At 40.8% G+C, this 12,954-nt stretch overlaps 2 protein-coding genes across 3 annotated transcripts; one reads left to right on the forward strand and one right to left on the reverse strand.

Annotated features, from left to right (window-relative positions):
• Window positions 1-534: 534 nt before the first annotated feature.
• Window positions 535-5,058, forward strand: nms (neuromedin S). 2 transcript variants are annotated; one of them, XM_072397476.1, is made up of 7 exons: window positions 535-683; window positions 2,000-2,046; window positions 2,343-2,399; window positions 3,433-3,459; window positions 3,549-3,602; window positions 3,935-4,006; window positions 4,564-5,058. In XM_072397476.1, exons 1-7 carry the CDS (start codon window positions 611-613, stop codon window positions 4,594-4,596), a joined length of 363 nt encoding a protein of 120 aa, XP_072253577.1. In that variant the 5' UTR covers window positions 535-610; the 3' UTR covers window positions 4,597-5,058. The 2 variants fall into 2 exon arrangements, with proteins under 2 accessions (XP_072253577.1, XP_072253576.1); XM_072397475.1 differs by lacking the exon at window positions 4,564-5,058 and having other exon boundaries at window positions 3,935-4,082.
• pdcl3 (phosducin-like 3) lies at window positions 4,940-10,078 on the reverse strand. Its single transcript, XM_072397474.1, has 6 exons — window positions 9,979-10,078; window positions 9,556-9,673; window positions 9,360-9,450; window positions 8,705-8,848; window positions 7,433-7,641; window positions 4,940-5,427 (listed from the first exon to the last, which is right to left on the reverse strand). The coding sequence occupies exons 1-6, from the start codon at window positions 9,982-9,984 to the stop codon at window positions 5,279-5,281; spliced, it is 717 nt and encodes a 238-aa protein (XP_072253575.1). The 5' UTR covers window positions 9,985-10,078; the 3' UTR covers window positions 4,940-5,278.
• Window positions 10,079-12,954: the final 2,876 nt, after the last annotated feature.

Consider the following 12,954-nt stretch of genomic DNA (forward strand, 5'->3'; position numbering starts at 1 on the left):
AGTGTTCCTGATCTGAGCAGGTAATCCCTGAACACATTGATATACAGTGTCCACATCACAGAAGGTCTGTCACCTGATCAGTTGAATAAAACAAGAGATTGGCAGGTTATTTTTATCCTGCAGGGAGACGGACATCTGCCAACATTTATAAAACACACAGAGGACAAAGTAACTTCAGTGGAACATTTTAAGTTTGCATTACAGTGAATTGGAGTCTAATTGGCTTGAATTGTACCCTGGAAGCTTTGTTTCATGGATGTTTCCAGCTGAAGCACAACAGTCATGTCCAAGTTAACAACCTGACGTCAGCGCGCAGCCTCCTTTACATCAGCCAGATATTCCCAGTGATCAGTATCCAAAGTGATCTAGTATACTGTGTGCGTGTGTGTTTAGGGAGTGCGTGGAAGGCGCGTTAGAGTTGCGCACGCGGATGATGACCGGATCGATACGTGATTGGTCACGCGTGAGGATGCCTGGCAGCCTGATAAGTTGTGCGCTTTTAAGCTGCCGCGGAGAACACGGTGGTCAGAGCAGCCAGCTGAGCCGAACCGAGCCGAACCGAGCGCACGCAGAAACAGAGAGTGAGCGGATCAAAGGGGACAATAGAGACATGGCCCTGCCAACTGTGCGCCAACTTCTTCTTCTGTGTTTCTTCGGGTTTTTTGGATGTTGGAGCACAACAGGTGGGTACCCATCTGTGTTTCATAAAGCTGAAAGGACTGTTTATGTCGGGATTATTATAGAAGCAGTGAAAGGGACGTTTTCAGTAATACTCACTTTAAAACAAAGAGCGTCTCTTTGACTGGATGAATTCATTTGTCTTGGAAACTGTGCGCTGTGACGGACTGGACACCTCCGGCGCAGGCTCCAGCCTCCCGTCACCCTGAACTAGAAGCGGAAAGCCTTTAGATAAGGATGGTTAACCATGCATTAACCATGCATTAACAACCCTGGGATGGTCATGCATGGCAGCACATTACTTATCCACCGTAGTGAACTTTTCTATGACGCGTGAATAAGTTGCTTCTTCCAGCTCAGAGATGTCTAAACATTATCTGTATGGGGACATAAATCCTTAGTGGATTTTAAAGAGTAAAGACTTTAATAAGACCGACTCTATTGGCTAATTTATCAGAGCTTTATTGATCTGCTATAATAAATCAATCTGATAACTTTTGGGTTTGGAAAAAGTCTCGTCTTCATTAGGCTAATTAGCATTTAATTCTGCCTCAGATTCCTCCAATGGACAATGGCAGCCATGATAGAAGCTCTTATGAGTAAATTATGATAAAAAAAAGCCCTTTAAATCCCCAAATTTCAGTATAATTAGGGAAGATGGATACTAATTATTGACTTTTCTATGGGGCACCTCATGTCTGCTTTACAGGTTGTTAACAAAAGGTAATTATTAGTATTATATATATAATATATATATATATATATATATATATATTAACTGTATTACAGAAGCAAAACCTTTTGTACATAAAAACTTATTCTAAAGTAACAGGAGGAATCAAATCCTCTGCAATCTGTTATAGTTTTCAAAGACTTAAAGGTAGGAATACATCAGTGTTCTTTCACAAGCAAGTCCGGAAGCAGAAACCCGATTGAAATGCATCTTTCCTGATTGTGGCGCTAAAGTACATAATACATGTGGAGGTCAGTGCAGAAGGTTATTAAATGTAACCACTGGGGGTCGGGCAAAACACATGTTTCTTAAGGTGGTGCTAAATTACTCCTTCAGGCTTCAAATTAAGAGATTTTCTAAGAGATAGACGCCATCATCTCGATCTAGATCAACATCATCTAGATTAGGATTCAGTTTGGTTTTAAGACTTTACAAAGGTTACTTTACAAAGGTTTTGTCGTCACAGGACATTAAAAGACAATAAATCAAAATAGAATCATTTAAAAATCATTGTTGTGGACCCCTGTGAATTCTGCATAGAAACAATCAGCATCAAACATCAACATTATGTTTGTGCTCTTTGTGCAGATGCCAGCCCTTTTGATCAGTGGGAGGATGGCATCGCGTTACGAAAGGTAGTAACATCCACATTCAATCATTTATCACACTCTCCACCTTTCGATCCCGTTCCCAAAGTGATGATTGAGCCACCACAGCTTCTGGCCATTTGAGTAAAAATGACCCATAATTAAGGACATTCATTATTAAAGACGGATCACACTGACCTGCTGCACGCTTTTAGGCCAAATATTAATTGCAAGCAGCAGCTTTAAGTTAAGTTAGCAGCAGCAGTTCTTTTTTCATCTCTGCAGTGTTGCTCAGACACGTGTCGTCTATTATGAAATCACAAATGTGTGTCGTTTGTCCGCAGGTGCGAGACATCCAAAGTGATGACTTGAGCGATGTGCTGTGGGGAGACCAGAATGAGGTAGGCAAACCAGAGATGACTGATCACCAGTGAGCTGCGGTGCTGTTAAGGGAAGTTTCAGACAATGATGCACCACATTTCCCATCAACCCTTAGTCCTAAAATTCTGCTCAGGGACCATCTGGTTTGTCAGTAAGTGTGAGGAATATGTACTGATGACGAAATGAATCACAGAGCACTTCTGTGGCTTGTTGAAGGCTGTGTGAATCAGCTGCACAGCTTCTAGAAACGAGGATTTGATCAGAAACTGATCAACTCTTCAAATCAGAATTAGGATCTTCCACACTTCCATTGTGAGGCCAGAGATTCTGCATCGTAGTTAAATAATATAAGTTTAATATATCATAAAAAACAGAAGGTCACATGTGCAGCTGGAATGAATTTTGTAGGTAGAAAATCTTACCTTTTGATCCTGATGAGCATCACACGTGACTCACCAGGCTGGAGTCGATCTGCTGTTCGTTTACTGCAGAAACGCAGCAGATGAAAGGTTAGAATTCATTCTCCTGCTGATGTTTCTGTTGCTTTGGCTAGCCTCAATCAGACCAATAGTCCTGTCCCTCTGCGGCTCAGTCAGACAAGGTGTTAAAGAGTGCATCAGCTCATTTGAGCTGGGTCAAAATAATGGTTGTTTCTGCTGCAAAAGAAGAGTTTTTAACTCAAATGTTCGTGGCTGGAGCAGTTCGGATGCATCCGCTGAAGAAAGTGGTGGAAAAATCACCCAGAGAAACTCAAATGACTGCTGTGTGGAGAAGCTGTTGCTGGCTGAGCTCTAACATGAAGGCAGGCGGGTGGACAGTGTGAAGTATCTCCATAACATACATTTTATGACCTTTTTCATGGTGAACCAGTGAAAACAGCAGGTTAAAAACACTAACATTTGCCTTTAAACACATGCAGCGTGGAACTAATCGAGCTGTCAGAGACGCCAGCGGTGACGTCATTAACCGCCTTCTTGGATTTCGTGGAAGATAATGCTGTTTCCTATTAAAAATCGTGTTATTTACTAACCTGAGTTTGTGTTTCCCCCACAGGAGCAAGTCCAGAATATTTTCAAAAGAGTAGGTTTTCCTCCCAGCCTTCTTCATCTTCTGTTTCTGGTATTTTTTCATTAGCGGCTCATTCACATTAGATTTGCTCCTTCTTTCAGTTCCTGTTTCATTACTCCAAAGCACGCAACTCTGTTGGAGCGGTACAGCAAGAGGTGGGTAAAGAAATCCAACACTTTGTTTCATTAGGTCATGAAATCTGAGTCTTAATGACATTTCTTTGTTATTTTAAATGGTAACAAACCAGAGAGCGTGAAACACCTGCTTAGACTTTATAAGACTTCTTAAATCTCTTAAGTGGAAAATTAAGTTAAGGAGAACCTGAGACAATTTTATGCTTGAAGTTTGGTAAAATTGCCCACTTTTGATTTGTGTGTTGTCAGTCGGCATATTTTACTGGTGAAATTTAAATATTTTCACCGTCTGTGCGTCCTACAAACTGAAAAATATCCACCTGAGTCAAACTAATCCCGTCTTCCTCCTTCAGTCTCACTCAGTTCACCCTCTGATGCGACTTTCACCCAAACTCTCGCAGAGGAGAAAGAAGGTCATACTTTTGGTGAGAAAACCCCGAACACACAAACTCAGGCCTTTAACCGTGTGATTTTAGATGAGAAAACATGTTTTTTTACATCAGGATGGGTTTGAAACAGCAGCACGAAGAGGCTGATACTTTTCAGCAGGCCTGAAATCACCTGAATCACAGGATCAAAAATTCAAAGTTGAATCTTTCAGAGAACTTCATTTGGTGAAATAAATCCAGGTTTTGAAAGATTATTTGAAACTTTTTGGGAAACAATTTTTTTGCCAAACTACTGATCGTCTCATTCAAAAGAAAACTGAGGATAACTTTTATAAAGGCCGGCTGCATTAACTGCATCCGGTCAGCTCGATATCTACAAAAACTCATGTTTATTGGGTATAAACATGAGTTTTTCACCCTTTAAATCCAAATCATTCTTTAATCCAGAACAAATCCATCATTTCTCTCCCACCTGTACATGCTTAACCTGTTTAGCTCAGCGATTAACAAGGAGCCTGCATCACTATTCACGTTCGATTTACCGCTTACGCCGACTTTTCTTTCTGCCTCTGTCTCTCTCGCTGATTAAACAGAAGATTCGAGATCTGCCGGAGGGGATGTTGTAGAAGAAAATCCACAAAAAGAGAAATCAAATTACACCCAAGGAAGAAGAGCAGCAGCAGCTCCACCTCTGGACCGATTCCGAGCAGAAGCAGCGTCTCCGGCTCGTCTCTCCTGATGCAAACAACCTTTTGTGAACAGAAAATAAATTTACACCAACTGCACCGCCGTGGCTGCCGTGTGCCGTCATACTTCCAAATGTCCACAGCCGGAACCGGATGGGATCTGTTAGGGGGAACAAATTCGACACGTCGCCCGAAACTCAGGAGACGGGCGACATGAGACACAAACACGTCTTTAAGAGCAGCAGCGACGTGATAAAAAAGGAGCATGTGTGAAAGTGAATGCTGTGGCACCTTTAATTGAAGCAGGCTTAAAAGTACATGTACATTCTGTGACATAATGACCATGTAACGTAATAAAAAAAGTAAAAATTTGTCTTTGATGGGTTGGTGTTTATTGAAATTTCCCCACTGAAACACTGAGGAGGTCGTGCTGTGTTCATCTCCCTCCAGCTGAGCGGCCCGTCCAGGAGCCTCTGAGCAGAACCGAGCGCCAACATGATCAAAACATGACCCGTACATGCTGATGAAGGAGATGCCGCCCCCTCTCTGTGCCTGCTCAGATGTTTCCGGTCGTCTGAGTGTTCGCGGCTGCATGGCCTTCATTCATTCATTCATTCATTCTCTAATCGTCCTCATCCTCAGAGTCACTGTCCTTTCGTGTAGGAAGAGAACTTCTGATCGATGACATCAACTTGTCTTCGATTTTTTTCTTGGGGTTTTCCTCCAGGTCCGTCTTCACCGCCCCGGTCTCCGATAACCTCCACTCCAGCTCTGGATGGGTCATCACACGGGACAAATTACAAACACACCAGTGATAAAACGCCACGAAAATCTAGAGAATTCAAACGCTGCATCAGCGACCAAATAGAGTTGGACTTTGTGACAAACTTAAGCTCCAAAATTTCATCCAGACCACCAAGAAAACACCAATTTTTGATGAAAGGGTGTAAAATGAACATTTGAAACCACACATCCTCACATGAGATGCTTAGTCCAATGGTTCAATTACAACAGATGCTTTGGGGAAATGGTTCCCACTCCCCCTCAGCTCTGAGGTATTTACACTGGCTGCCTGTCCATCAGAGGATAATCTATCCAGCTTCATCTTTAAAGCTCTGACCCAGTATGAACCCTCCAGACCCCTCAGATCATCTGGATCCATTTTTTATTTTATCAGTTCCCAGTTCCCAGTCAGAACCAGACCTGGAGAAGCTGCATTCAGCTTCTATGCTCCACATGTCTGGAACAAACTCCCAGAAAGCCTCAGATCAGCTGAAACACTATATTAAGTCTTATATTAATACTGTATTTAAGTCCAGGTTGAAGACTCATTGAATAAAGCTCCAAATAAGCTCGAGTTTCAAAACATAATCATTTTAACTACTGATTTTATCTAATCTTTCATATATATATCATCTTATTACATTTGTATTTAATCTTGTCTTTATTGCTCTGATTTTATCTATTGTTCTTATTTCTTTCTTTTTGTTTAAATTCTAAATCCTGCTTTTTATTTCCACTGCTTTAATGTGTCTGTGGAGCACTTTGAATCACCGCTCTGGGGCACCAGAGATCCGGGGGCGTGTGCTCGGTCCTCCCTTCAGAGGCTGTGAAAACACACTGGTTTTCTCAGCATATGAACATGACTCAGGAGGAAATTAAGTCTCATTCTCCCAGTGCTGACGTGTACTTATCAGTGTGGAGTGTAGCACCGCCACATTTTCAGCCATGCGACCCATGAGCCTGATTCCTCTGAAGCAAACACGGTGTATTTCCAGGATTACAGCACTATGACCCTTCCTTTATGCAACAAAGTCACCGTTAGTTTGTTAAACTGAGGATGCCTGTGGCCTGCACTATGAAGCAGGCTTCAATTCTGGGTTTTCAGTGTCACAAAGCTGGTTCACTTCATCAGGCTGCATCACTACGGCAACGGTAAAGTGTTAAGCTGATAAGAGTTCGACACGGCCTCCCCGGTCGGTTCTTTCCCAAAATGGAAAAATAAAAACCCGCCAGCACTGCGTGGACAGGAGAGTCTCTTCTCTCCTCCTCCTCTCACAGCTCCTTCATATCCACATTAAACAGAGGATGATTGGTCCAGTGTCTGTTACTGTTGATTTGTTCTTTTGGATCTATGACTAATATCTCAGGTGACCTCTGACCCGTCTGACAGAATAAAACTGGAACACAGTGTTTTGCAGCTGCTCTCACTGACTCCAGCTGTAACATTTACGTGTGGACTGGAAAACAGGAGCTTTTGGCTCAAACTGCACGCCGTTATTTCCTCGATCCGACAGCAGGACATGCCCTGAGTTCACCTTTGTTGACATGGCAACTGGAGAAGCAAACAGTTGACGTCAGAGCGAACCTCGTTAACAGCACTTTTTACATGTTTGCACTTAAAAGCTCAGTTCAGAGCTCACTGCAGCGCAAACAAACAGAACCAGCCGGCAGAGTCCCTGTTTTTAGACTTCAGGCTTCAGTTTAATGAATGCATCTGATGCACAAATCCATCGTTGGATAACCTGAGCGTTGCAGTGCAGCTTAGCGAGATCTCTCATGAAGGTTAGTTAGAGCGGATAACCTCAAGTTAGCCTGAATATATTGAACCTATTTTACTGTAAATGGCCCCTAAATAAAACCCTACATCCACTGAGAGACGATTGAGGCTCTGCTGGATCTCAGTTAAGAAGAACACAGCTTTGTGCTAATAGAGAAGTCAAAGCCCTAAAGATTTGAATGAGCCAATTGTTTTCAAGTCAAAGTCTACACTCACCTTCAGCTTTGAGGTTCATGCCCCCGAACACCAGTGGACCGATGAACTGGCCCTTCATCTCCCCCTCGAAGTACACAAAGATGGTGGGCAGGTTGCGGTCGGGGTAGTTGGGGATGCAGGTGGTGGAGATGGACTTGAGGAACTTGGTCTGAGGGAATTTCCTGGCCAGTGTGCTCAGGTGCTGGTTGATGAGGGTGCACAGAGGGATGCTGGGATGAGAGAGAACAGCAGTTAGTGAGTGAAAGACTGATGGTTCAAGGTGTAGTGGGTCTTTCTCTGCATCCAAGTGACTTTTTAAAGGCTTCTTTTATATAGAATATCAGTATAACTTGTTAGAATTCACCCACAGCAGCTAAATTTCGGTCTCATTCGGTACAGTTACATGAGCAGCTGAGTCAAGCCAACATTACAGCTTGACTGCGGAATTAAACTTTCCAGGAGAAGAATCAAGTTACTGAGGCGCATTTAACACCACAACCCTGTGGACTGTGTGAGGAAACACTGAAGACATTCTGCTGCTTCTTACAGTCGCTTTACCTTACTTTAATGCTGATTTTGTGGTTACAAAAGCAGGATTTTATTAGAGCAGAACAACAGTCTGGAAACGCTTTATGACTCTTAATGAGTCTTTAAGTCTTTTCAATCACAATTTCTCACTTGTTTAACCATCTGACAGCTTTACCAGGAATTCAGATGTGTTAATAAACACTTTAATGGTTTTACAACGAGATGCAAAGAGATGGAACGTTGGAGCATAAGTGGAGGACTAGTTTGAGTCCAGCTGAGTGCACCCATGTAGAGATGTGTGGAGGACTTAGGTTTCAAACCACAAACACATCACCAGGATGTCTTCATCTAGTTTCCAGGAGCTTGATTATGTACGATTAGACTGATACAACAGTTACATTTTTTCTAAATGTGCTCACTGTCTCTTGATCAATTAACAAAGAACTAAATGCTTTGAGTTTCCTACTTGTTTAACCACAATTCTATAGCTTCATATTCAGATAAAAAGAATCAAAGAAGGAGGAGAAACAATGACTCAGCAGCTGGAACCAGGTGTTTTTGCTTAGTAACTCAAACTTATACGAATAGCAGAATATGAAAATGGTTTTGCCTTTCGAATGATCCAGTAACTGAATTTAGGTTGATAAGCAGTGTTTAAGGATTAAAACATTTGTACAGCATGTTGCAGCTCAAACACTATTTTCTGCTTCAGTGCTTAAAAACCCACAACTAAAACTACAGAAAAACCACACTAGAAAACTTTACCCCTGTTTGTAGAGGTGCAGCACCACCCAGATGCCTTCTCCGGCCTTGTTGACCTCCTTGACGTAATCCTGTCCGGATATTTCCCCCAACTCCCCGAAGATGTTCTTCATCTGAGTCGCCTTCCACTCTGCAAGGCGCTTCTGCCTGGAAGGAGACGCAGCTCACATCAGTGCGCTGAAAAGACTGAAACGAGGATCTCAACCTGCAGTTAGTTTCATCCAGAGAAGCTTTGTGATGGGAAAGATTAGCTGGCAGCAGGTACGTTGGGAATGGATACAAATGGATTCAAAATCCAAGCATCAACACTTCATTTCCTAAATCACGTAATAAGTCATGTAAAATTACTGAATATGTCTGAGTGTGGTCATTTTATGTTGGTGTGAACTGAAACGTTTGGTATTAATGGTCAAATATATCAGACCCCAGTGCTAAAGAGAAGCTTCGGCTTGTTAAAGACAAACAATATTTGATGATTTATACCACTAAACCATCAAATATTGCCACCTGCTAAATGTTGCAATTATTTCCTTTGTTCTTTTCCTCATATGGTATGAAGCCACTTATTACTTAAGGTGGGATGTTAGAAGGTTTTCAACACAACCGAATCTCTGCAATGGATTCTGGGACAAATCAGCCCTGAAAATCATCTGCTTACCTGTACATCTCAATGGCAGCCTCGTCATCCTCACTGAACTCGTCTTCATTCTCCTCTAGCTCCTCCAAAGTCATGTTCTCATAGGTTTTAACTGCTCGGAAAACAACACGTCATCAAAGGATGACACTATTTGCCAAATGGGGTCAAAAATAAACTACTTTGAAATGTTAAATGTCAAATTCTGTGTCTCTCTTACCGACAGACTGCTGCTGGAGGGCCAGTTCCTCCTCTTCCTCATCCTTAGGAACCTCTTTAGGAGGAAGAATGCCTTTCTTCCTCAGGATATCATTCCACTCTGTGTCTTCATTTGGGTCCTTGTAAGAAAACAAAGCATAAACTCAACCACTATGTTTGGCCTGGTCACTGAAATTTCAGCCTATTTACTCGGCTCTCGTATCAGCTGATGTCATGTCAGCGTTTACGGGTTTAAGACAAAAAAATCATCACTGGCAAAGTGGCAAAGAGGAAATCATACAGAGTTGATACGCCCAGCTGCTACATTGCTAACTCGGTTTGAAAACGCTGCTTTAAAATGTCGGTAAATTGTCCCACAGTACGCCTCCATCATTCACCAACGGTGAGCCATAACATTTTAAAGACTTAACAACGTTGTACCAACCTGCATTTCGGCAAATTAAAGTCCCTTGAAATCACACCACGGCTCTCCTCTCAGACACGGAAACAGAAGGACCGTTGGAGGAGCGGTTCCGGCAGAAACTAGGAAATATACGACCACTTCAAATAGCACACACTGCTTTCAGCGCGAAAATACAACCAGATCATATATGTAAAAGTTGATCAGAATACTGAAACAACTGTTTTTGTTTTTTATGTGACGCAAGAGTGAGGTAATAATTGATTAAAATACTAGGAACGGACGCTTTATCGGTACGACAATAATAAAAGTGACACCAACTTCCTGTTGAGGGCTCAATATGACCATATAAGGAGTCGGAGCGCAGGATTCCATTTGTAGCTGCTCAGAGCGAAACCAAACAGGTGGTCGTCACATACAAACGCGCGCGTGCGCGCACACACACGCACACAGACACAAGGTTCGTGTCACTTTATGGAAGCCTTTCTGGTAAATTGAATCTACATAAAACATGAAAATATCAAACTTTTACGCACTTTTGCTTTTTATAAATACATTGAAAATGACTGTTAAAAACATAATTTCATCAACAGGCCACAATATGTACTCCTGAAATATAAAGATGATGTTAAAAGTCCACGAGGTGCAGGCAGAAATTGAATAATGATAATTATTACTATGTTTTCATCCATACATTATCTATACAAACTCCATCCGAGGAGTCACAGGGCAACACCGTGGTTACATTGTTAGTTAGCTTAACCATCAGATAACTGAGCCCTTGTGTCTTTGGATTTGGGGGAGGGGTGGAAGCCAGAATAACCACAGAATACCCATTCAGATATGAAGAAAACATGAAAACTCTACACGGGCCCTAAGATTCAAACTGACTGTGAGTAATAGTACCAACCAGCCCATCACCTGCCTCACAACTACGTTTCTACAAAGGTAGAACTTAATGAAAACAACACAGCAGGGTTAGAACAACAATTTATAGACAATGACACAAACAGGACAAACCAAACACTGGCCTCAGAGTGGGGCTTTTGCATTTTCAGAACAGAGGAAGGTTTTCAGCTGGTTGCAATTTACAGTTTGTGCCACTAGATGTCACTACACTCTGCACACTAACACACACTTTCAAGCTTAATTACAGAAACAAAACGGCAGTGCGTTACTTACAATGAGTAACTAAGGCAGCATTTAATAATTCTTTGGATACTTAATGCATTTATCACACAATAATAGTCAAATCTGTTGCATGTTGTTTAGTTCAGACAAACTGTAGAAGGTAACCAGCAGGATTGTTTCAATCACCTGAGGTTTTTCCTTAATTTAAGCTTGCAGACATTTTATTTTTCCTCATTTTCCTTATTCATACTAAAAGTACAAGATAGGATAAGGTTATGTCTGGGCTGTCACCTCATAAGCATGTCACATTCAGATTGAATTAACATGGTTTACGTTTTTTAAATATATATATATATATATATATATATATATATATATATATATATATATGTATATGTTTATCAGTGCTGTTTGATCAGGGAGATAGTTTTCTTGTGTCTTAATGACAGTTTATCCACAGATGATGACAGTATTACCATGTCTTTTACTCAATAATTCAGAATAAAGACACATCTTTCTGAAGTTTGCTCAACAGTTCAAGTAGATTCCTTCAAAGTTTAGAGTTTTTAAGTATGTAAGTATGTTTAAATTCAGAGGATTGTTCAGTAGCAGCTCTCTTTGGGTCATTTTCAGCCAAACATCTGTGAACACTCTTCTTTAAAACACTTCTTGAAACGCACCTCTTTTCTTTGGCCTTTAACACTGCGTAGGTTGTTGATTTTATGAGCACAGATATTTTATCTGGGATGGACAGTCTATGTATTAATTATGTTTCATTGTGTTTGTTTTATTGCACAGCACTTTGGAAACCTTTATGTTTATTTAAACTGTGCTTTATAAATGAAATTGAATGGATTGGATTGGAACACACTCATCTTTGCGCTAGTTTTCATATCAGGAAATCTCACTCTGGTCTGTGGTTTGCTAGCATTCTCTACGGTCTTAAAATAGCCCGTGTTCTCAACTTTAATCATCTAATTTCAACAGTTCAAAGCTGATAATCTCCACAGATTTGCCTGTATGACACAACAGGAGAGGATGTAAAATGCATGATTGAATCAGAACTTTGGGGCTTGTTAGGACATTGCTTTTCCCATCCTACGAATCATTAACTCAACCGATCCACAACAAATCGTGCCCTCTTTGTGACAATTGTCACAAGGAGCTCATTAGCACTGTGTCAGCTGAACATCCAATGACTGAAGGGCCAGTGAATCTCTCCGGAACTGGCGGAAGGGAAAGTTTGTGAAATGCGGAAGAGACGACGATAAAACGAAGAGCTCTCACTCTGTATTGTTTTTAAAGGACCGCGCAGAACATAATTTCTTAGGTTTTTATCCCGGACAAGGATGAATTTTTCAAACTTTACTTGTTCACCTATTAGTTTTTACCATATTATTTTTGCTTTAAGATGATAATTTAAGATGATAATTATACTTAGAAACACAGATTTTCTCGGTTTTATTTCGAGTAGAAACTGTGTTATTATTAAGTTTAATATAAGGAAAGTGTGTGAAAAAGAAAAACTTCCCATTTGAGATAATTGTGCATTAACTACATCATATTAGCTTTAAAATTTCAAATTCACACACTTATTTAAATAATAAATAAGTAAGTTTCTTCCAAGAAAACAACAACAAAAATGTCAGATAAATAAAAGTGGAGATGTTATAATTCATGAAATAACAAATTAGATTTAAAAAAATCCAAGAAACGAGTATTATTGTGTTTCTTTATCCACAGAAATATTTCTTTGACGAAATCAAGTTACTACAAATAGATTTTATTGCATTGTGGGATTGGAGTATCTTTTTAAATTATATTTTATCTTTAAAAAGTTCTTCAAATTTTGCGGGTGCCATATTTAGC

This window comes from Leuresthes tenuis, unplaced genomic scaffold (assembly GCF_036924035.1).
Source record: "Leuresthes tenuis unplaced genomic scaffold, fLeuTen1.0.hap1 SCAF_12, whole genome shotgun sequence".
Classification (NCBI taxonomy): Eukaryota; Metazoa; Chordata; class Actinopteri; order Atheriniformes; family Atherinopsidae; genus Leuresthes; species Leuresthes tenuis.